Here is a 25,565-nt window from a genome sequence, read left to right as displayed (position 1 = left end):
TGTGATATGTACCGGCTGCTCATATGACCCACCACCTGCTCCCATGGCTTTACGTGACCCTGATTGGTGTGTGGGGGGGGGGGGTGCTAAGCAGGTGTTAATTCTTGCCTAAAGTGACATGCAGGCTAGTGGAGTGAGGGAGCGCCTTACACCTCCTTTGGTAGAGACGTGTCTCCACCCCACCACCCACAATATACCCATATACGACAGGAGTATCAAATACACAGCAGGATTAGAGTAATCATGGTCAGTGAGAACCCAGTCCACAAAGAAGATGTTCTGTGTCTCTCTGTGACTCTGATGTACACCCACTTTCTGTCTTACACTGGACCCTCCCATCCCACGGCCTCCCCTCTCCTCCCTCTTCCCCCCCACCTGCACCCAGAACCAGAGGTTCAAGGTTCATTCCTTGGCTTTCATCTGTGGTCTTGCCCAACCCTGACAGCCCTGAGGCAGTGCATGCAAATTGTTCCTAGAAACTATCAAAGGCATTTACTTTGAACTAATGTGAATGTGTCAGAGTGAAGTTACACCAGTTCCGTGTCTTCTGACTGGATTTGCATATGCACCCATCGTGGTCCAAAACATATTCCCTCCTTCTTTCCAAACCAGTTTCCCAAACGCCTCTCTTCCTGACAAGACTTGCTCTTTTGGGCACAGGATTTAGAATAGTATAGTCCCTCCAGTCCAACATGTTGAGATGACCTTTTAACCTTCTCTAGGATCAATCTCTCACCCAGATGAAAAATGTTCATGAAGGAGGGCTCTCTGAAAGACCCTTGCATGATTTGAGGGAGTACTGTGCAGAGGAGATTCTCCAATGTAAGATAGTGTCAGCGAAATTTTAATGTCAACCTCAATGGGAACAAGGAGGTTTGGTTTAACACGACACAGGGAACTCCCCTGACAGTGCAGCATCTACTCTGCAAAACAGTGCTTCTGACCCTGTGACACTCCCTCAGTACCGTCCCTCTGACCCTGTGACACTCCCTCAGTACCGTCCCTCCAACAGTGAGACACTCCCTCGGTGCCGTCCCGCCGACAGTGAGGCACTCCCTCGGTACTGTCCCTCCGACAGTGAGGCACTCCCTCGGTGCCGTCCCTCCGACAGTGAGGCACTCCCTCGGTACCGTCCCTCTGACAGTGAGGCACTCCCTCGGTACCGTCCCTCCGACAGTGAGGCACTCCCTCACTACTGACCCTCCGACAGTGTGACACTCCCTCAGTACCGTCCCTCCGACCGTGTGACACTCCCTCAGTACCGTCCCTCCGACAGTGTGACACTCCCTCAGTACCGTCCCTCTGACCCTGTGACACTCCCTCAGTACCGTCCCTCTGACCCTGTGACACTCCCTCAGTACCGTCCCTCCAACAGTGAGACACTCCCTCGGTGCCGTCCCGCCGACAGTGAGGCACTCCCTCGGTACTGTCCCTCCGACAGTGAGGCACTCCCTCGGTGCCGTCCCTCCGACAGTGAGGCACTCCCTCGGTACCGTCCCTCTGACAGTGAGGCACTCCCTCGGTACCGTCCCTCCGACAGTGAGGCACTCCCTCACTACTGACCCTCCAACAGTGTGACACTCCCTCAGTACCGTCCCTCCGACCGTGTGACACTCCCTCAGTACCGTCCCTCCGACAGTGTGACACTCCCTCAGTACCGTCCCTCCGACAGTGAGACACTCCCTCAGTACTGTCCCTCCAACAGTGTGACACTCCCTCAGTACCGTCCCTCCGACAGTGAGACACTCCCTCAGTACCGTCCCTCCGACAGTGTGACACTCCCTCAGTACCGTCCCTCCGACAGTGAGGCACTCCCTCAGTACTGGACAGAAATGGCAGGTGAAAATATCCATCAATTTGCATTTTGAACTTTACAGCCTCAGAAATCTGAACTTGGACTGCTACATTCCGAATCTTACCTTCATTTCCTTTTTATCATCCTTCAGGCAGATTTGTGTTGTTTTGGAGATTGAACTGACTTTATAATATTCCACCAGCTTATTCAGGGACTCGAATTTCTCTGACCACAGGTAATAGTGACCTTTGCCATCACGCAGGACCTTAAAATGTTGGACGTCGTCATGGTGCCTGTAAAGAGATCCATTTTATAACTGAGGATCTGTTAGCAATGCAATTATAATTCCAGAACCCTGAAGCAATCCAAGTTGGAGCACCAATGTCTGGTAAAGGCACAAGAGATCATGTTTAGATTTGTTCTGAAAGAATTTGGGATTATTCTTGAGTAAAACGCTCGATGGTAGTCTTTTGCAATGTTGTAAAAACTCTGTCTCTTTTTTTTTGCCATTGATTTTGGTTTGGTTACTGATGTGCAAGGCTGTTCGCTCGGCAGAAAGACAAGCTCTGTTGTGGTCGACTGTAGATTTCTGCAGCATTGATAGACTTCTTATTGCATGGCCGTCTGTATCTTTCTTAAACCTTTATGTGCTTTGTGCTGTGCATGACTGTTGGTATTGTGTTTTGCACCTTGACCCCAGAGTAATGGGGTCTCATTTGACTGCATTTATGGCTACTCATGTATGGTTGAGTGACAATTAAAATTGAATTGATTCCATTTAAGTACGCCTGAGTGCAACACCTCCATGTTGCTAAGAGATCCAACCACCATGTGTCAAGGCCGTCAAAGGACAAAGGGAACCCATTCATCTTATTGCATTTGTTCACTTATTCAACAAGGTCACGAAATCCACAGGTAATTCCACTTGCCCACCTTGATTCCATAATGCTTCCTTGCATGGAGTGTCTATCTCTCATGCAAATACCAAGTACAGGGATGACTAGGTTGCGAAAAATGAATTCCCAAATTACCAAATTGTTGCTTCTTGCATATTTATCTCAAACAAGTCATCTCCTCACTTGGCAAGTCAACCTAGCTCATGTTCCAATGCTCAGATTTATTGTGGGATAACTATTGCATCATGATACATTGCCTTTAACTTTATTCATTTATTTATTGAGATATAGCATGGAATAGGCCCTTCTGACAATGCCCCAATTTAATCCTAGCCTAATCACAGGACAATTTACAATGACCAATTAACCTACCAACTTTGGTCTTTGGAGGAAACCAAAGCACCCGGAGGAAACCCACTTGGAGAACGTACACACTTCTTACAGGTAGTGGCGGGAATTGAACCCAGGTTGCGTGTACGGTAAAGCTTTGTGCTAACCACCACATTACTGTTCCACCCCCTTTAGAATGAAGTGTTTAGCTTTCCAAATCTGTTTAGTTTTCCAACAATAGTGTAGACGGAGGCCAATCAACTCTCAGGAGTACAATCGCATCAGTCCAATTTCACCTCCTATTTTCCTGGCTCATAGCCATCCTCCTTTTGCCAGTTGTTTACAGGATCCTGTTAACCCTGCCAGCTCACGCCTAGAAAGAGAGAGAAACCGGATCACCCAGGAGAAACTCACATAGTCACGGAGAGGACACACTAATTCCCCACTGACAGCAAGCTCAGGCCCGGCTTTCTGGGGGTGTGAGGCAACAGCACTATCTGCTGCACTGCCTTCCAATTCCAGTGTTCAATCTCATTCCCATTTTCTTGACGCCCTCAAACAGCATTATCTTCTTCGTGCTGTTGAAAGTCTCAGTTCTGCACTCCTCTCGGTTATTTTGCAAATTTGTTTGAGGTGTCGCTGTTGTTGTGTTCGACATTGAGGGATAGTACAGAGCACACCACGATGTCAGCTTGCAGGATTTTCTACTTAACTTTTATTGATAACTTTGCATGGGGAACTCTTCCCGTGTGGGAGCAACGAACTGAACAGCATAGGGACGACTCTATTAACCACCACAACAGCTGTGAAGTCGACGCCATTGCTGAATCTAATTGATTAAATCCATGCTTAGATTCCATTGATCCAACCAACAATCTGTCCATTTATCTATTTGTTGAGCTATCAATCAATTAGTTATCACCCACTGATGCATTCAGTCAATCCTTCTCTCTGTCCATTCATCAGACAACCAGTAACTATCCATCAATTGGTCTAACCACCAATTGCAGTGCATCTTATAATAAGTCCTGCAATTGGACCCCAATTCTAATATTAATACCCAACACAGATGGGGGAACTGCCTTGATGAGCACCTTTGCTCTATCTGCTGCAAAAGCCGGGTTCCCCTGGTGGCCATCCATTTCAGTCTGACTTCCCATTCCCATTCCAACATGTCTTCATCCACTGCAATGATTGAAAAAGGGCACACTCAGGTTGGAAGAACAACACCTTATATTCCATCAAGGTAGCCTCCAATTTGATGGCATTAACACTGATTTCTTTAACTTATGGCAATTTCTTCACCTTCCCTCCTTCTCTCTGTTTCCATTCCCCATTCTGGTTGCCATCTCACCCCTTCTCGTCTCCTCAACTGCCCACTGCCTTCCTCAGGTTCTCCACCTCCTTAACTTTCTCCTACGCTCAACTGTCCTCTCCTGTAGATTCCTTCATCTTCAGCCCTTCCTCCTGTTTCACCTATCTCCTCCCAGCTTCTTACTTCATGCCCCCACTCTTCCCCCACTCACCACCTTCACCCTCAACTGGTCTCAACCGTCACCTGCCATCTTGTACTCCTCCTCCTCTCACCACCTTTTTATTCGGGCTTTTGTCCCCTTTCTCACCAGTCCCAATGAAGTGTCTCAGCTGGAAACCTGCATGTTTATTCCCCTCCGGCATTTTGACAGCTTCTAAGAACCAGCAAAAATGCAATGGGACGTAAGACAAAGAGGCCTTGCTGGTTCTTAGAAGCTGCCTGACCTGCCGAATTCTCCCAGCACTTCGGTTGCTCAAGATTTCCAGCAACTGTAGAATCTCTTGTGTCTAATCTTAGTTCTGATCTTTGTCTCTGAGTGAATCATCCGAGCTCCCGATTACCACATGAAACAGTGGCATGAGTTCAGAATCTTTGCCATCATAATTCAGACCTGTTTACTTGACTTGCATCCCTTTTGCGTGCAAAAATCAGGCTGGGGTAGAACACGTGCTGGGGGCTGAATGGCCTGTTTTCTGTGCTATATTATTCCACAGTAACGCAGCCATAAGATACAGGAGCTGAATTTAGCCATCCAGTCTGCTCCACCATTCTATCATGGCTGATTTACTATCCCTCTCGGCCTCATTCTCCTGCCTTCTCCCCTTTGACGCCCTTACTAATCAAGAACCTATCAACCTCCACTTTATGCCCAATGACTTGGCCCCTACAGCTGTCTGTGACAATGAATTTTACAGCTTCACCACCCTCTGGCTAAAGAAATTCCTCCTCATCTCTGTTCTAAAGAGAATGTCCTTTAATTCTGAGGCTGTGTCCTCTGGTCCTAAACTCCTCCATGACAGGAAACATCCTCTCCACATCCACTCTGTCTAGGCCTTTCAATGTTTGATAGTTTTCAATAAGATCCCCCATCATTCTTCTAAACTCCAGTGAGTACAGGCCCAGAGCCATTAAACACTCCCGGGATCATTTTCATGAAAGCTGAGAGCAAGTAGACAATGCCCTTCACTAGGGAGAGTCTGTACTCCAAGCGTGCTACATACCTGACTGAGATAGAGAAATCGTTCTTGGAACTCTGGCTGGCTCTGATGAGGAAGGCTCCCAAATCTTGCTCCAAAAGAATGTTCTCTGCTTCGCTTCGGCCAATCCCAGCATGGAACCAGCTGTTTGAGAAAATAAATTAATATTAAGATGCCTTATTGGTTTAAGGTGAAGGAAGTCCTCATCTCCGATGACTGGGGTTCCTCTCAGCCACAGTTCTGTAAACCAGTGACTCTAAAGTCTCAACTGGTCATTATCATCATCATTATGTACCGTGTTGTATGACATCGTCATTATGTGCCATGTCATATGACCTGCGCGATCATAGTCTATCCATGACCATGATTGTTCTTGGCAAATTATTCTACAGAAGTGGTTTGCCATCGCCTTCTTCTTGGCAGTGTCTTTACAAGACAGGTAACCCCAGCCATTATCGATACTTTTCAGAGATTGTTTGCCTGGCATCAGTGGTCACATAACCAGGACTTGTGATGTGGACCAGTTGCTCATATGACCATCTGCCACCTGTTCCCATGGCTTCACGTGACCATGATCGGTGGTCGGGGGGAGGTGGTGGATGTGGTAAGCAGGAGCTACACCCTGTCCAAGGGTGACCTGCAGGCTAGGGGAGGAAAGGAGAACCTTCCACCTCCTATGGTAGAGATGTATCTCCACCCCACAACTCAAATGGTAGATGAGAATTATTGGATTGTACTACACTAAAGGGGGCTCTTTGGCATATTATAACTGTTGATTCTTTAAATATATTCTATCTGTGATAATCCTTTACCCATTCCTTACAGCCACACAATTTAACTATTTACATTTAAACCACCAAACGAGACAACGTTTCTCCAAACCAGGGTGTAAAGTACAGCTGTACACATAACAGACACAACACACAGTAACTTATCAAAGCAAGGAAAAAAATCTACAGACAAGCTACGCATAAATAAACAAAGTCAATCGCCTAAATTAAATATTGTCAGGTACAGAACAGATTAATCAGTGACATTTCGAATGCGATGCAGCAGGGAGTTCAGAAGCCTAATGGTCTGAGGGAAGAAATTGTTTCCCATCCTGACCGTTCTTGTTTTTACGCATCGGAGTCTCCTGCCTGATGGTAGAAAGGCAAAGAGGATGCTGGATGGATGGCTGAGATCCTTAATAATACTAAGGGCCCTGCATGTGCAGCATTCCTGATAAATGTCCTCGATGGATGGTAGGGGGACCCCTATGATCCTCTCGCCTGTTCTCACAGGGAACTTCCGGTCCGATGCCTGGCTGTTCCCATACCAGATGGAGATGCAATTTGTCAGGATGCTCTCAATGGTGCTCCTATAAGATGCAGTTAACATGGCGGGTGTGTGGGGGGAAAGCCTCACTTGCTTCAGTCTCCTTAGGAAGTGGATGCATTGCTCTGCCTTCTTGTTCGGGGGGGGGGTGATATTGAGGAACCAGGTGTGAGGTTATCTGTGATGAGAACTCCCAAAAACCTGATGCATTTGACTCTCTCTATGGAGGTGCCATGTATTTGCAGGGGGGGATGGTTCATCTGCACCTTCCACAATGATTTCCTTGGTCTCCTCCACATTTGGACTTAGGTTGTTCTTCTCACCCCAGTCCACCAGTCTCTCCACTTCCTCTCTGTACGCTGACTTACCGTTGTCCATTTAAGTCCATCTGGTGAAGAAGAGTGTTGACTTGGAGCTGGAGGGTGTAACCTGCTCTGCAATGGAGATATCCTGCACTGCCAACACTCACCTGGGCATATTGATTTCAATGTAGTTCTTCGGCACGAAACCTTCACGTCCATGAAGTTCAGCCTTATACCAGTCATCCTCAGTGCTCAGGACCTGTTGGACAAGGTGTACAAATTAAGTAGGAAAGGCCCTAGGAAGGACATAGACAGTTCAGGCTCCCACCCATTCCATGGCCGGAGAAAGACGAGGATGGATCAGGAATTGTTTGACCCCCTCAGACCTGGTTTTCCATTCATTAGGACTGTGGCTGCCCTGACTGTAACCTCGATTCCATCTCCACACTTCCCCCTCCATAACCTTTCCTCTTTCTCTCTGAAATACTAAAAAAGGTTCTGTTTCCACCACGCAGAGAGGTCCAGTGACTCATGACCGTCTAAGGGCAGGGACACATTCTGGTGAGGAAGTGGTCACCACAATCAGTATGTTCACAGCACAACCGTACTGATAAAAACATAGAATATGGTGGGTCCTTTGGCCCACAATGTTTTGCTGACATTTTAACCTAATCTGGTAACTATCTAACCCTTCCCTCTTACATAATCCATTTTTCTATCCTCCACATGCCTATCTAAGAGTCTCTTAAATGCCCTTAATCTATCTGCTTCTACTACCGCCCCTGGCTGGTCATTCCACACGCTCACCACTCTCTGTGCAACTTCTGACATCTCCCCTCCCACCCCCATACTTTTCTCCAATCACTTTAATATTATGCCCCCCCCCCACCTTTCCCATATCAGCCATTTGTGCCCTGGGGAAAAGTCTCTGGCTGTCCACTCGATTTATGCCTCTTATCATCTTGAACACCTCTATCAAGTCAACTCACATCCTCCAAAGAGAAAAGTCCAAGTTCACTCAGCTGCCTTCCAGAGACCTACCCCCTAGTCCAGGCAGCATGCTAGTAAATCTCCTCTGCACCCTCTCTAGAACTTCCACATCCTTATTCCAATGAGGCAACCAGAACTGAACACAATATTCCAACAGTACTATCTAAATATCCCCAAGATATTTTCCTCCCTCTGTGCGTGGGTCTTGTAATTCTTCTTACCGAGGGTGGCACATCTTTGATTTCTCTACCCAGAGGGCTATGGAGCCTGGATCACAGAAGGTATTTAAAGAGGATCCAGACAGTTTTTCTTTTTTTGGAAGGCAGGGAGATTCGTAAGGAAGTAGCATAGAGAAGGAGATGGGACCTGGGGCAGATCAGCCATGATCATATTGAATGGTGGGATAGGACTGAGGGGCCAAATGGCCTTCTCCTGCTCCTTTCTTATCTACTTACGTTCATATGAATTAGCAGTAGGTTCTGGCCATTCAGCCCCTCAAACCTGTCCTGCTATTGAGTAAGGTCATGCACGATCTGATTTTTACCTTCACTCTCACATTCCTTGCCTGTTGAGAATCAGTCTACTGTTGACCCTGCTTCACTATCCTTGGCAGAAGAGATTTTCGATGACTCTCAAAACCTCAGATAAAATTCTGCCTCTTCAAAATGACGGGTCCTTTATTTTTAAACAGTAACACAGCCTGGTTCTAGGTTCTTGCACAAGAAGAAACCTCATACTGTCAAGAGCTCTCAGAGTCAATGTCCTAACCGAGAGCCCGCCAGTCATTTAGAAGACGACGTGGTTAAGCATCACAAGATATTTCTGAGGGGCAGATTCAGAATTGACAGGCAATATTGGTATTGGTTAAATATACCACGATACAGTGAAAAGCTTTTGTTGACAAGACAATAGCCAGATCTTCCCATACTTTGTTTATTAATTTATCTATAGAACAAAACACAGAACATAGAATAGTACAGCACAGTACAGGCCCTTTGGCCCACAATGTTGTGCCGACCCTTAAACCCTGCCTCCCATACAAGCCCCCACCTTAGATTCCTCCATATACCTGTCTAGTAGACTCTTAAACTTCAGTGTATCTGCCTCCACCACTGACTCAGGCAGTGCATTCCACACACCAACCACTCTCTGAGTAAAAAACCTTCCTCTAATATCCCCCTTGAACTTCCCACCCCTTACCTTAAAGCCATGCCCTCTTGTATTGAGCAGTGGTGCCCTGGGGAAGAGGCGCTGGCTGTCCACTCTATCTATTCCTCTTATTATCTTGTACACTTCTATCACGTCTCCTCTCATCCTCCTTCTCTCCAAAGAGTAAAGCCCTAGCTCCCTTAATCTCTGATCATAATGTATACTTTCTAAACCAGGCAGCATCCTGGTAAATCTCCTCTGTACCCTTTTTCAATGCTTCCACATCCTTCCTATAGTGAGGCGACCAGAACTGGACACAGTACTATCTATTTATCTATTGATTGATCTACCTATCTATCTATATATTTATTTGTTTATTGAGATACAGTGCAGAATAGGTCCTTCTGGCCCTTCGAGCCATGCTCCCCCCAGCAATCCCCCAATTTAATCCTGGGACAATTTACAAAGACCAATTAACCTACTAACCGGTACGTCTTTGGACTGTGGGAGGAAACCGGAACACCTGGAAGAAACCCACGTGGTCATGGGGAGAACGTACAAACTCCTTATGGGGCAGCAGCAGGAACTGAACTCAGGTCACCCGTACAGTAAAGCATTGTGCGAACCGCAACACCACTGTAGTACATTGAGATAGCGAAAAAAAAAGCAGAATACAGATTGTAGCTTAGCAGTTGCAAAGAGAGTTCCGAGCAGGTAAACAAACAAAGTCCAAAGTCTGTAACGAGGCAGATCGGGAGATTAAGAGTTCACCTGCTGTTTATTTACTGGTCTTATAACAGCTTCATAGAAATTATCCAATGGTACGTCTGTACAAGTTTTTGCATCCTCTGCCTGATGGGAGTGTCAGGATCACTAACAAATTCAAATGCAGGCATCCCAGAGACTTTGGCGTTTCAAGCAAAACAGAATATCTATTGCAGAGATTACCAGGAAAACTAACAAGAACTACACCAAATCTTGAAGCAATGAAATCACTCATGATACTCAGTCAGTGTTTCACCAGACAAGGATGCATAACAACCGAGCAAAGCGAGGTAGGACAGCCCCCCTGAAATACGTGAGGATTCAGGGCCAGACAGCCTCGGTGTCCAGCCAAGGAAATAACCCTCAAAGACAACAACTACAATTCAAGACGTTGAAAAGTACCATGCTAGTTTAATTGCCCTGAATTGAATAAAGGTGATAAATAAAAAGAGAGCTGAACAATCCCCATGATCTCAAATGAGACACCTGCAACACAAAGTGAAAACCCAGGGCTCGTCCAAAAGCAAACAATTGGACATAAAAGGTAAGCAGTCCAAGGATACTGCATACCCACAAGGTTACACCAAGAAAATACAATCCACATACTCACTGAAAAAAATATTTTTTTAAACGACCCCTGATTGTGTCAGGGAGAGGGAAGAAGGGAGAATGTCCGGGGTAGGGAGGGTCCTTGGCTGCTATCCAATGCTTTGGGAAGAGTAGGAGTCAATGGAGGGAACGCTGGTTTGCCTGATTGGATAGCATGCTCACAACTCTCTGCAGCTTTTTTTGCAGACTTGGACAGAGCAGTTGCCACCTCAGACTGTGATGCATGCACCGAGAATGGTCTCTATGATGCATTAATAAAAATAGGTCAGAGTCATTGGGGTAATGCCAATTTTCTTTGGGTGTCTGAGGAAGTATAAGCACTGGTGAGTTTTTTTAGCTGTGGTTTCTATGTGCTGGACTAGGACAAATTGCAGATGATAGAATCAGAACCACGATTATTATCACTGACATATGTTGTGAACAGAAGTCTTAGGCACACACATATATATATTTGTTGTTCAGTTCTTAAGTCAAGTCCGACTCTTTGTGACTTCATGGACCATGGGGTCCATAGTGTTTTCATGGCACGATACAGAAGTAGATTGCCAGGCCTTTCTTCTGCGCAGGTACCCATGTTGGGACCCGGCTGGGTTTGAACTCAGGACCTTCTGCCTTGAAGTTCAGTGCTGATACCACTACACCACCAGCCGGCCCATAGCTAGGATGCCTCAGACTTTTCCACAGTATTGTATTTGTCAACGTGGAGTGGAGGGCGAGTTTGTAAACCTGGCGGGAGCAAAGAATGTTGAGAATGGCGAGGATGGAGCGCCACTGTAGAGGTGTGGGACCCGTGGCAGAGAAGGATGCCAGGGGTAGGGGGTGGCACGGACACAGCCCTGTGACTCCGGGCAAGATCGTTTGATTCCAAACAACTGGTTTATATATCATTACAGAATGTCTGTCTGATGTTTCCTCTCCCTCCCTTCTCCCTGCCCCCTTCCCACTCTCAGTCCCCAGTAGAGACCCATATTGGAATCGGGTTTATCATCACTCACATAGGTCATGAAATTTGTTTTTTCTTTGTGGCAGCAGTACAGTGCAATAAATAAAATTACTTCAGTACTGTGCAAAAGTCTTAGGCATCTTGGTTTTGTGTGTGTGTGTGTGTGTGTGGCCACCAAATAAAGTGATAATAATGGAATACAGAATAAAGTATTACAGTTATAGAAAACACCCTATCAGACTGTGAGTAGAACTGAAGGAGAACAAAAATAGGAAGGCAGTGCTCATGGGTTCAATGTCCATTCAGAAATCGGATGGCTGGGGAGGGGAAGAAGCTGTTCCTGAATCATTGAGTGTTTGTCTTCAGGCTCCTGTACCTCCTTCCTGACGGTAGGCATGAGAAGAGTGAGAAGAGGGTATGACATTTATTCAAGTGGTCCGAAAATCTGGTGAAGCTTAAGGGGCAAAAAATTGTGTGGTGGTGCAAGACAAGTTGAATAGCTCAAACTAAGAGCTTTGGAAACCATTGTTCTTTAAATACTTTTTATATGGTGAATTAATGTAAGACTAAAGTTATATTTTAATCATTTGTACTTTCTAACAAACTCTATGTGGGGGTTCCTTCCCATTCACAGGCAGAAAGCGGTATAGCAGTTAAACTAACGGTTTATCACCTTCCTCATTTTTCATTGGCTAAGTATTAGCACCTTATCCACATGATGCAATTGTGCAACGATTGATTGGTTTAGTTTATCTACGGAATTTTCCTCATCTCAACTATAAAAGTGATGGATTTTTCAGAGGCGCCATCTTCTTCTTTGCTGTTCATTCACCTCTTAGCTTCATTTCTCAGCTCGCTATTTAGTTTACCTAGTTCTTGTATTTTAAGATAAATGATCATTAAGAATTTAAGACTGTTCATCATTTCCGGCTCCCAGAAAACCTTAAGGATCAGAAAATAAAAAGAAATGCAACAGAGCCGACTGTGGTCTGAATGGCTTTTATGCCATCCCGGAAAGATCCTATAAATTCCCAAGAGGTGTTTGCCTTGTGCTTGGCTCTTGAACATGCCACCATGAGAAAATCTGTCTACTGCAGCTTCAGGTCACAGAGTAACGCTTGATTTCCTCACAGTGCACCTGTGTTACCTCAAAGAGCAAGGCCAACGTCAGCTCTGCACATCAAAACCCTTTGATTTTCTTCTCCACTTCCTGACACCATCTGATAGCAAAGCAACTGACAGAATACTCCTTTTTATCACATCGCTCATCTTTGACAGCCAGTGCACAACTGACAATACCTGCGTTTTAAACGATTCTCCCCGGCTGCAACACTTACTCCACAACCGCGATCAACGTGTTTCTTTTCAGTTATCCCAAGGCAGAAGCGATGATGGCACTGTCAGGATCCGAACAGAAATTTTCCTTACAAGCAGTTAGAGAGAGCGTCTGAGCAAAGGCGTTGCACACGTCCAAAAAGTAAACAAAAAAGAGAAATTTCCGCAACCCTCGTAGTAAAGGACCGGAGTTCAGTTCTGATGAAGAGTTAATGTTACAGCTATATAGGACCCTGGTCAGACCCCACTTACTCAGTTCTGGTCGCCTCACTACAGGAAGGATGTGGAAACCATAGAAAGGGTGCAGAGGAGATTCACAAGGCTTTTGCCTGAATTGGGGAGCATGCCTTATGAGAATAGGTTGAGTGAACTCGGCCTTTTTTCCTTGCAGCGACGGAGGATGAGAGGTGACCTGATAGAGGTGTATAAGATGATGAGAGGCATTGATCGTGTGGATAGTCAGAGGCTTTTTCCCAGGGCCGAAATGGCTAGCACAAGAGGGCATAGTTTTAAGGTACTATAGTTTTGGAATTAGGTACAGAGGAGATGACAGGGGTAATTTTTTTACACAGAGAGTGGTAAGTGGGTGGAATGGGCTGCCGGTGACAGCGGAGGAGGCGGAAATGATAGGGTCTTTTAAGAGACTGCTGGATGGATACATGGAGCTTAGAAAAATTGAGGACTATGGGTAAGCCTAGGTAGTTCTAAGGTAGAGACATGTTCGACACAGCTTTGTGGGCTGAAGGGCCTGTATTGTGCTGTAGGTTTTCTATGTTTCTACGTTTCTTGAGAATCAGAATCAGGTTTAACATCACCGGAATATGTTGTGAAACTTGTTGGCTTTGCAGCAGCAGTAGAATGCAATCCATAATAATAGAGAGAAAAAAGTGAATTACACTAAGTATACATATTAAAAAATTAAATAGTTAAATTAAATAAATAGTGCAAAAATAGAAATAAAAAAGTAGTGAGGTAGTGTTCATGGGTTCAATGTCCATTCAGAAATCAGATGGCAGAGGGGAAGAAGCTGTTCCTGAATCACTGAGTGTGTGTCTTCAGGTTCCTGTACCTCCTCCCTGATCGTAGTAATGGGAAGAGGGCATGGCCTGGGTGATGGGGGTCCTTAATGATGGACGCCCCCTTTTTAAGGCATCGCTCCTTGAAGACGTCCTGGATGCTGGGGAGGCTGGTGCCCATGATGGAGCGGACTGATTTTGATTCCATGCAGTCACCTCCCACCCTTGCCCAACCCCGCACCAGACAGTGACGCAGCCAGTTCGAATGCTCTCCACTCCTGAGTGTGAAGTCATAACTAGTCTTGGTTGCCATAGCAGCATTGTCAGGAATTATTTTGCCTGGACTGGAATTATAGTCATGGTGTCAGCGAGCATAGAAACAAATGCTTAAGAGCGCTAAGTGCATATTAACTATCAATCCACCCATTTACACATGATGAAGAATGCCGACTGTCCATTTTCCTCCATAGACGCTGCCTCACCTGCTGAGTCTCTCCAGCACTTTGAAAGTTGCTTTTTTTTATTTACGGGGCCTTCAGTCTTTCTTGTATCTCCTTTTTTGTCCTCCCTACATTCCATCAGCTCTCCCCAGTTCATACCATAAGACTTACTGAGCACCACCTGCATTTACAATGGCCATCCTGGGCCCAACTTATCAATGCAGCTACAGGGAAGGCACGGCAGCAGCTATATTTCATTAGGAGTTTGAGGAGATTTGGCACGTCACCAAAGACCCTGGCAAGTTTCTACAGATGGACTGTGGAGAGCATTCTAACTGGCTGTATCACCACTTAGTTTGGAGGTGGAGCTCTGCATTGATTCTTAGTAAGCTGCAGAAAGTTGTAAACTTAGTCAGCTCCATCATGGACGCCAGCCTCCATAGTGTCCAGGTTACCTTCAAGGAGCAGTGCCTCATAAAGGTGACATCCATCATTAAGGACCCCCATCACCCAGGACATGCCCTCTTCTCATTGTTACCATCAGGGTGGAGGTACAGGAGCGTAAAGGCACACACTCAACGATTCAGGAACAGCTTCTTCCCCTCTGCCATCAGATTTCTGAATGGACATTGAACCCATGTAGTACCTCACTACTTTTTCATTTTTATTTTGCACTACTTATTTAACTAAATATATATCTACATTTACTGTAGTTCACTGTTTTCTCTATTATTATGTATTGCATTGTACTGCTGCCTCAAAGACAACACATTTCACGCCATATTAAACTTGATTCTGATTTGGAATAACAAGCAACACACATCAAAGTTGCTGGTGAACGCAGCAGGCCAGGCAGCATCTCTAGGAAGAGGTACAGTCGACGTTTCAGGCCGAGACCCTTCATCAGGACTAACTGAAGGAAGAGCTAGTAAGAGATTCAAACTGATAGGAGAAGACAGGAGGGGGAGGGATGGAGCCAAGAGCTGGACAGGTGATTGGCAAAGGGGATATGAGAGGATCATGGGACAGGAGGCCCAGGGAGAAAGACAAAGGTGGGGGGAAGCCCAGAGGACAGGCAAGGGGTATAGTGAGAGGGACAGAGGGAGAAAAAGGAGAGAGAGAGAAAGAACGATTGGCTCTGACTATACCATGGAAACCATCATAAGCACCGGCCTGATGGGCCACAAGGCTCGGGACAGACTTTAACCTTTAATCCATGAAGCCCAGGTTGAGAACCCCTGGTCTGGAAGAATACAGTAGAGGCACCAACCATAAGCCCTCCACCAAATCACACAACTTCTTGACTGGGTCATAAATCTCCATTCCTTCATTGCTCTTTGGCTTGGATCTCACCATTTTTGCCACGGAAACACTTTCAGCCACGGGCTCCAGCGGAACATGGAGTTGGCACAGTACTGCCTCCATGTGGGCAGTTGTGCAGGCTTGCTCACATCCAGTAGATGAACGAAACTGTCTTAATAAGGAGCTGGTGTCTGATGCTGCGACGGTGAGGCTATGATCAAGGGCTGACGTGGTAAACACAGGCAGAGGTGTAATTACACTTCTGACTAGACACAAGGTTAAGAGGGTGCAGGGGTGCAGTGGGGAGAGCTGCTGCCTCACCGCGTCAGGAAACTGGGTTCAATTCTAACCTCAGATGTCTGCACCTTCTCCGTGACTTTATAAGTCATTATAAGACCATTAGATATAGGAGCAGAATTAGGCCATTTGGCCCATCGAGTCTGCTCTGCCATCTCATCACGGCTGATCCATTTCCCCTCTCAGTCCCAATCTTCTGCTTCCTGCCCATATCCCTTCATGCCCAGACCAATCAAGAATCTATCAACCTCTTCCTTAAATATACCCAGTGACTTGCCCGCCACAGCCGCCTATGGTAACAAATTCCACAGATTCACCACTTTCTGGCTAGAGAAATTCCTCCAAATCTCCATTCTAAAAGGACACCCCTCTACTCTGAGGCTGTGTCCTCTGATCTTCGAATCCCCCCCACCACTGAAAATATCCTCCCCACATCCACTCTATCAAAGCCTTTCAACATTTGATAGGTTTCAATGAAGTCATCCCCCATTCTTCTGAATTCCAGAGCCATCAAACGCTCCTCATACGACAAGCCTTTCAATCCCAGGATAACTTTCGTGAACCCTCTCCAATGTCAGCACATCCTTTCTTAGATAAGGGGCCCAAAACTGCTCACAATTTGCCGAGTGAGGCCTCACCAGTGCTTTATAAAATCTCAACATTACAACCTTGCTTTTATACAGTATTCTATAAATGGGATTCCCCCCACATCCCAAGGACATGCCGCTTGAAATTTTAATTGATCAATGTAAATTGCCCCTAGTGTGTGGGTAAGTGACAGAATTGTGGGGGGGTGGGTGGATCTGATGAGACCTTGGGGAATAATGAAAATGTGATTAATGTTGGATAAGTGTAAATGGATATTTGTTGTTGGGTATGGACTTGATGGGCTGAAGGGCCTCTTTTTTTCCTGCACATCTCCAGGCTTTTTGGCGCAGTAGCGCTGTGGTTAGCATAACATTATCATAACACCAGCAAACTGGTTCAATACTGCCCCTGTTTGTAAGGAGTTTGTATGTCCTCCCCCTGACCATGTGGGTTTCCTCTGGGTGCTCTGGTTTCCTCCCAAAGTCCAAAGATGTATGGGTTATGGCTGGGAAGTTGTGGGCAGGATCTGTTGGCACAGGAAGCTGGGCAATGCTTGTGGGCTACCACCAGCACATCCTTGACTGGGTTGATCATTGAAGCAAACCATATGTTTCGCTCTCCATGTGTCAAAATGAAGATCATCTTGAAAATCTTTATTTGCCCTGGGTAACGGATGTGGAAGAGCTTAGCTCACAACCGAGGAGAAGTTGAGGGATAAAAAACAGAAGGTGCTGGAAATACTCAGCAGGTCAGTCAGCATCTGGAGAGAGAGAGAGAGAGAGAGAGAGAGAGGGAGAGAAACAGAGGGAATGATTCAAAACCCCTTGTCAGAACTAGGAGAAAGTGAGAAAAGACAAACCTTAGCTGTCAGGAGCAGAAAAGGCTGAGGAGGAGGCAGACAGCAAAAGAAGAGCCTCTTGGAGGTGTAGAGAGAAGGTGGGTGGGGTTGGAAAGTACAGGGTATAACTTGAACTAGGAATCCAGGGCAAGAAAGACGACCATGTGATGGCCGAAGGACATGTGATCTGAGAGCAGGAAGTTCTCAAATCTGCTCCTGCGGGGTATGAGTGTTTCCATGAAAAGTATCTGAGCCAGTTTGAGAGCCAAATGCCCTTACACCATCAGCTTAAATTGGGCGCCATTGCCAACTGTCCTGTGATTAATTTAGGGTTAAATCGGAGGTTGTCGAGGGTTGGTAGGCGGGACAGCTTGCAGGGCCGGAAGAGCTTGCTCAGTACTGCATCGCTAAATTAATTAATGAATTAATTCTCCCTGAGCTGGTCTATTAGCATTCATACGGTGACAGAGTTTTGGAAACCATCCCAACCTCAGTTCAGGATGTCCTGTGACATCGTACAAGATGTTTTCTCACATTTTTCACAGAAACTGCTCTAAAATAGAAAACCATTCTCATTCGTTCCTTGTATAAAAAATGAGCTAATCTGCAGAATTCTTCCTATAGCTTTATAAACTGGCCAGCTACTTATTTCCCGTCTGATATACTTCCACTGTTGGCCGTGAGTTTACTGAATGAAATTCCCTCCAAACTTGGGCTTCCCCTCCCTTCTCTTCCACTCACTCGTCCTTTCAAACACACCCAGAGCAGGAACCAACACAAGGCAGATGCAGAGATAATTTTGTTCTACCCTGTGCTGTCAGACATTGCTAGTTGAGGTTAGATGCAGAGTAAATCTCCCTTCCACACCGTCCCAACAAACACTCCCGGGACAGGGCCAGTACGGGTTAGATACAGAGTAAATCTCCCTTCCACACCGTCCCAACAAACACTCCCGGGACAGGGCCAGTACGATCTCCCTTCCACACTGTCCCAACAAACACTCCCAGGACAGGGCCAGTACGGGTTAGATACAGAGTAAATCTCCCTTCACACTGTCCCAACAAACACTCCCAGGACAGGACCAGTACGGGTTAGGTACAGAGTAAATCTCCCTTCCACGCTGTCCCAACAAACACTCCCAGGACAAGGCCAGTACAGGTTAGATACAGAGTAAATCTCCCTTCTCATTGTCCCAACAAACACTCCCAGGACAGGACCAGTACGGGTTAGGTACAGAGTAAATCTCCCTTCCACGCTGTCCCAACAAACACTCCCAGGACAGGGCCAGTACAGCTTAGATACAGAGTAAATCTCCCTTCCACACTATCCCAACAAACACTTCCAGGACAGGGCCAGTACAGGTTAGATATAGGGTAAAGTTCCCCCTTTATTCTCCTAGCCAATACCAACAGTGGCACGCAGGACTGGTTACCTCACTTAGTTACCAACTTTTCTATGGTCTGATTACACCAGACAACAGTGAATGATTCTGATATTGTTCCACTAAACCACATGGTTTTAGAATATTAGATATAGAAACAGGAGGATAACATCTGAACTTTTAGCTCAGCAAAATGTTCCCAATCTCATCCCCAAAACCATTCTTTTTCTGATTTTGACCTATATTTGGTTACATCTAAGTTAAACAACAGGAATTCTGCAGATGCTGGAAATTCAAGCAACATACATCAAAGTTGCTGGTGAACGCAGCAGGCCAAGCAGCATCTATAGGAAGAGGCGCAGTCGACGTTTCAGGCCGAGACCCTTCGTCAGGACTAACTGAAGGAAGAGTGAGTAAGAGATTTGAAAGCTGGAGGGGGAGGGGGAGATGCAAAATGATAGGAGAAGACAGGAGGGGGAGGGATAGAGCCGAGAGCTGGACAGGTGATAGGCAGAAGGGAATACGAGAGGATCATGGGACAGGAGGCCTAGGGAGAAAGACGGGGGGGGGGAGTGACCCAGAGGATGGGCAAGAGGTATATTCAGAGGGACAGAGGGAGAAAAAGGAGAGTGAGAGAAAGAATGTGTGCATAAAAATGAGTAACAGCTGGGGTACGAGGGGGAGGTGGGGCCTAGCGGAAGTTAGAGAAGTCAATGTTCATGCCATCAGGTTGGAGGCTACCCAGATGGAATATAAGGTGTTGTTCCTCCTACACATGCCCTTACACTTCCTCCCTTACCACCATTCAGGGCCCCAAACAGTCCTTCCAGGTGAGGCATCACTTCACCTGTGAGTCGACTGCGGTGATATACTGCGTCCGGTGCTCCCGATGTGGCCTTTTATATATTGGTGAGACCCGATGCAGACTGGGAGACCGCTTTGCTGAACATCTACGCTCTGTCCGCCAGAGAAAGCAGGATCTCCCAGTGGCCACACATTTTAATTCCACATCCCATTCCCATTCTGACATGTCTATCCACGGCCTCCTCTACTGTAAAGATGAAGCCACACTCAGGTTGGAGGAACAACACCTTATATTCCGTCTGGGTAGCCTCCAACCTGATGGCATGAACATTGACTTCTCTAACTTCCGCTAGGCCCCACCTCCCTCTCGTACCCCAGCTGTTACTCATTTTGGACACGATCTCCTAAAACCAGACACCCACCCACCCGCAGCGCCCGACTTGGGGGGGGGGGGCGCAGGCCTGATACTGAAGCCTGCCCATGACCCGGCCCTAGCCTGAACACAGAGTAAGGTCTGCCTGAGCAGGAAAACAGCTTTGGAGTGAGCATAAGCGCAAGGAAGTCTGCAGACCCCAGGAATCCGGAGTAACACACACAAAATGCCGGAGGAAGCCAGCAGGCCAGGCAGCACCTGTGGAAGTGAATAAGCAGCTAACGTTTCGGGCCGAGACCTTTCTTTCATGCTGTCCGGTGCCCCCGGCAGTGCAGAACCAGGTCAGTCTGCCCTTTGTATTTGTGAGGAGGCTGTACCACTCTGTAATGAAAGAGTAGTGAACCCACTGTTTGAAGCGGCCATGCCAAGGTTACTGCCTTGTCAGGAATCACCTGCAATGAGTAGAGTGGATGACCGGTCTTGTTAGTTGATAGCTAATTCCCAAACCTGTATCAGTAATGCATGGGATAGTTCAGATTTTGTTTTAGGGAAAAGAAATTGATTATGGGCACTAACTCCATAGTATCCAGAACCCCAGAAAGCTGGTGTCCATCATCAAGAATCCCCATCATCCCCTTCATGCCCTCTTCCCATTGTTACCATCAGGGAGGAGGTACAGGAGCCTGAAGACACACACTCAGTGATTCAGGAACAGCTTCTTCCCCTCTGCCATCCGATTTCTGACTGGACATCGAACCCATGAACACAACCTCACTATTTTTTTATTTCTGTTTTTGCACCACTTATTTATGTTAACTATTTTATATATTCAGTATATAATTTACAGTTTTTCTTCTCTCTATTATCATGTATTGCATTGTACCGCTGTTGCTAAGTTAACAAATTTCACAACGTGTGCCAGTGATATTAAACCTGATTCTGATTCTGACTTACAAAAGAAGGAAGGTTCGGGGGTTCAGCTCAGGGTTAACAGTCCTGACTGTTCAAACAAAACTTTTACAGAAACAGCAATGAAGAATCCTTCTACACCTGAGTATGACGGGATTCCTGAGTCTCCACCCGGGATTTGTATGACTGACGATAGCAAAAACCGATTGGAGGCTACTGACACGATGAAGGAAGCCCTGAACACCTCCAGAGATGGAGGACCTTCATTGCTGCCCGAAACACGAGCAGCATAACGGAAAGTAAGTAATCGTTGAAAGGATTGTGCCAAAAATCCTCACGTTGACTAATGGTGGCTAGGGAAGGAAATTAACGGCTTTAGTCTCTCTGGTTTATTTTAAGTTTAGTTTTATTGTAGAGATACAGCATGTAACAGATTCTTCTGGTCCTTTTGACTGCATGACTCAGTAACCCATTGATTTAACCCTAGCCTAATCACCGGAGGGTTAACAATGACCAATTTAACTATGAACTGGTACGTCTTTGGGAGGAAACCAGAGCACCTGGAGGAAACCCACGTGCTCACAGGAAGGAACATACAAGCTTGATCATGGGGGACGCTGGAAATTAACTCCGAGCTCCGACAACCCAAGCTGTAATAGTGTTGCTGTAACAGCTAAGCCACTGTGGCCCCTGAAGTACCGAGTACCATGATCTTCTGTGTCATCACAGTCTGCCCAAACTAGTGAACATTTACGGGTGTATGGAATACACTAATATCACCAGGAACAGTGAACTGGGAACCAAGGTGCCCTGCTTCATCAAGGTCCTGATGAGGGGTCTCGACCCGAGACATCGACTGATTACTCTTTTCCATGGATGCCGCCTGGCCCGCTGAGTTCCTCCAGCGTTCTGTGGCTGTTGCTTGGATTTCCAGCATCTGCAGATTTTCCCTTGCTTGTGATTGGAGCGCTTATGGTGTTGTTCGTGATTCTGTACGGCGCACCGGTGCGTTCAAACCCCACTTCCGAGACTTGAACGCAACAGTTCGGATCTCACTTTGCGGGCTGTACTGTGGGTGTGCTGGAGTGCCCGTTGCACAGTCTTTCAGATGAGGCCTTTTCTGTCTCTCTCAGGTGGATCTGAATGGTGTAATTTCAAATGAAGAACTGGGAAGTCCCCCTTGGCTTCCTGGGTACTATTTATTCCCTAATCAATAAAACTGAGTACAAGTTAATGGATCATTATCACTTTGCGGTTTCTGGGAGCTTCCTGTGTACAACTTGTCTCCTGAGTTGCTGCATTTTAGAATAGGCTCAGTGACCACTTTATTAGGCGCCTCTCTACATCTGCTCGTTATTGTAAATGTCTAATCAGCCAATGATGTGCCAGCAACTCAATGCATAAAAGCATGCAGACATGGTCAAGAGGCTCAGCTGGTGTTCAGACCAAAACATCAGAATGGGGCAACCAATGTGATCCAAGTGACCTTGACCATGGAATGATTGTTGGTGCCAGAGGGCGCGGGTTGAGTATCGTGGAAATTGCTGATCTCCTGGGATTTTCGCGCACAGAGTTTACAGACAATGATTGCGATAAACAAAAAACAACCAGTGAGCAGCAGTTCTGTGGGTGAAAACGCCTTGTTAATTGAGAGAGGTCAGGGGAGAATGGCCAGACTGATTCAGGATGACAGGAAGGTGACAGTAACTCAAATAACCACCCATTACAACAGAGGTGTGCAGAAGAGCATCTCTGAATGCACAACCAGTCAAACCTTGAAGTGGACGGGCTACAGCAGCAGAAGACTGTGAACATACACTCAGTGGCCACGTTATTCGGTGGAGGAGGTAACTAATAAAATGGTCACTGAGTGTAAACAGTTGATTGATATAAAGCACCTTGAGTTATTCAAAAGCATATAGGAATTCAAACTCGATTGGAATATAGACCACAGACCAGCAGATCACGGGACCAGCCCCTTGTGTTTTATGATGTTGTACTGAACTAATCATATTAGTCATCAAAGGCCCAGCTACATTAATCCAGAGTGCAGAATTCCTTCCATTCTTTATACGTGCATGTGCCTATCTAAAATCCACTCGATTGTTTTCTGCTTCCACCATCACCACTCCAGACAATACAGCCCATGTTCCCCTCCACGCACTACGTAAGAAACCTGCCCAGCACATCTCCTTTGAATTTACCCCTCCTCTCACTTTAAAAGCTGTTACGTTTTGCAACTTCAAAACATCTAACTAGTTCAAAGAAACTCACGGGAGTCTGAAAATACGGGTCTCGTTCGTTCTTTACTTTTCACGTATCACGTGGTAGCACAATGATGTAGGCAATTAAAGTAACTTTACATATAACCTGTAATTAATTATTTAAACAAATAAGAGTGCTTAATTAAACAGTATATTTCAAATAGCATTGAAATATTAAGTACACAATAAATGCATGCGCTCTGCTGTTAGACATTTCAACTCTAATACCAGAAGGCATGCAATTATGAACACGAGAGATTCTGTGGATGCTGGAAATCCAGAGTAACACATGCAAAGTGCTGGAGGAACTCAGCAGGTCAGGCAGCATCTATGGAGAGTATTAAAGAGCTAACGTTTCAAGCCAAGGCCCTTCATCGGCTGAGCAGTTCAAACCCGAAAAGTCGACTGTTTATTCCCCCCCTGGGCAGTAATTACCTTTTCATAGTGTTATGGACCAACTTGCTTTCCCACTGACCTGACTGAGTAGCCGGCTTTCCCGTGTCCAATGGACCTGTCAAGTCAACCAGTTCAGTGTGGGCCAGGTCAAGGGTAGCCAGATGGACTTTGGGAGTGAAGTGCCCTGACCGATGAGGGCTTGTCGTGCCAAGATGGGAGCCAGAGGGTCGCTGAGTACCCGCCATCAGTTGCAGTGGTCTGCGGTTAAACACCATTGAAAGGAAGGGGGAGGAGCTCACGAAAGGTGGAGCGGGAAGTTAGCTTGCAAGTTTGAGGTTCGCTGGGTTTAGCAGAAGCTGCAATAACTTGCAAGGCTTTGCAGTTCAGACTGTGGCAACCGCCTCCCATCCCCCCCCCCCCCCCCCACCGAAGCAAAGCTCACCGACTACATCCTGACTTTCCTCCAGCACTTTCTGAGTGTTGCTCTAGACTTCCTGCAGAATCTCTCGTTTCGGTGACTTAGTACAGCTGGTAACTATTGTCCGTAATATGGTGAGGTCGGTTTTGCTCAGACCTCTGATCTCAGCCTCAGGGGACGTCCTGTCCCACCGAATGTGAAAATGAAACACCTGCTCATCCGAAGAGGAATTTGTCACACACACTGTTGACATATCGATCCAGTAGTGAAAACAACTGCACCGCAGAACATCTTTATTGACCGTACATGCTGCCATCCGCACAGTGGTTACCACGATGCTTTACAGTTCCAGCGACCCGGGTAAGATTCCCGCTGCTGCCTGTAAGGAGTTTGTACATTCTCCCCGTGACTGCGTGGGTTTCCTCCGGGTGCTCCAGTTTCCTTCCACAGTCCAAAGACGTACTGGTTGGTAGGTTAGTTGGTCATTATAAATTATCCTGTGATTAGGCTAGGATTAAATCAGGGGTTTGCTGGGTGGCCCAGCTCAAAGGGTTGGAAGAGCATATTTCACACTGTATCTCAACAAATAAATCAATAAATATGATGAAAGGCGCTACTGAAATAAATAATGAAATGAGACAGAGAGAGTAAAGGATAAAGACAATACTAAGGATACTCGGCACGTCAGGCAGCTTCTGGGGAAGGGAAAGAGAGCCTGTTTTCCTCTCTCCACAGATGCTGCTGTTTACTCCAGTGCTCTCTCTTTTATTTCAGATTTCCGGCATCTTCAGGTTTTTAAAAATATATATATTAGTACAGGTCCAAGAGGACCACAACCCTGTGGTAGGGTTTGGAGGCTCAATGACCTGGAGAGCGATGTTGGCTGGAGTCAGAACTTCATGCTTTGGCTCTTGGTAGGGTCACCATGCCAAACAGGTCAAAGGGTAGAGGCCAGACTGAGAGTGGTTCTGGTATTCAGCACAGGCCTAACCATCCTGACTGGTCAAACAAAATTGTTACGGAAACAGCAACGGAGAATCCTTCTGCATCTGAGTGCGACGGTATTCCTGAGTCTCCACCCGGGACTTGCGAGAATGACAGTCGTAGAAACTGCGAGGAAGCTACTGACATGATGAAGGAAGCCCTGAACACCGCCACAGATGGAGGACCCTCATTGCTGTGATAAACTCCAGTGGCATATAGGCGGGAAATAAGTAGCTACAGGTCCTGGTGATAAGAGGCTTTTCAGCCCATCCTTCTTGCTAGTATCTGTTCGTCTGCACCCAAGCAACATCCCATCTTCCTTCCACAACCCTTTACCACTGTAGATTGGAGCACTGGTTAGCACCCTTCTCCAACTCCAAAGCACTTTACAGCCAATTGAGTACTTTTCAATCACAAACAAGAGAAAATCTGCAGAATCTGGAAATCCAAGCAAGACGCAAAATGCTGAAGGAACTCAGCAGGCCTGGCAGCAAAGTACAGTTGACTTTTTAGGCCAAGGGCCTTCCTCAGGAATCCTGATGAAGTGTCTCGGCCCAAAACGTCGACTGTACTCTTTCTCATAGATGCTGCCAGGCCTGCTGAGTTCCTCCAG

The 25,565-nt window shown here is 46.4% G+C and overlaps 1 protein-coding gene across 2 annotated transcripts in view; it reads right to left on the bottom strand.

The window, feature by feature from the left end:
* The window catches only part of grap2a (GRB2 related adaptor protein 2a), an 85,616-nt gene that overhangs the window by 13,725 nt on the left and 46,326 nt on the right, over positions 1–25,565 (bottom strand). The window contains exons 1-4 of one of the 2 annotated variants that reach the window (XM_063062822.1): positions 9,777–9,928; positions 7,319–7,410; positions 5,557–5,676; positions 1,920–2,088 (exon numbers count right to left, since the gene is read on the bottom strand). In XM_063062822.1, the coding sequence (XP_062918892.1) occupies positions 1,920–2,088; positions 5,557–5,676; positions 7,319–7,410; positions 9,777–9,836 (441 nt within the window). In that variant the 5' untranslated portion in view covers positions 9,837–9,928. Of the gene's footprint in view, positions 1–1,919; positions 2,089–5,556; positions 5,677–7,318; positions 7,411–9,776; positions 9,929–25,565 lie in introns of those variants that run through there. The other variant, XM_063062821.1, reaches the window with a different exon arrangement.

This window comes from Mobula hypostoma, chromosome 11 (genome assembly GCF_963921235.1).
Source record: "Mobula hypostoma chromosome 11, sMobHyp1.1, whole genome shotgun sequence".
NCBI lineage: Eukaryota > Metazoa > Chordata > Chondrichthyes > Myliobatiformes > Myliobatidae > Mobula > Mobula hypostoma.
The sequence above is the reverse complement of the archived record's forward strand: the minus strand, read 5'-3'. Positions and strand labels throughout refer to the sequence as shown.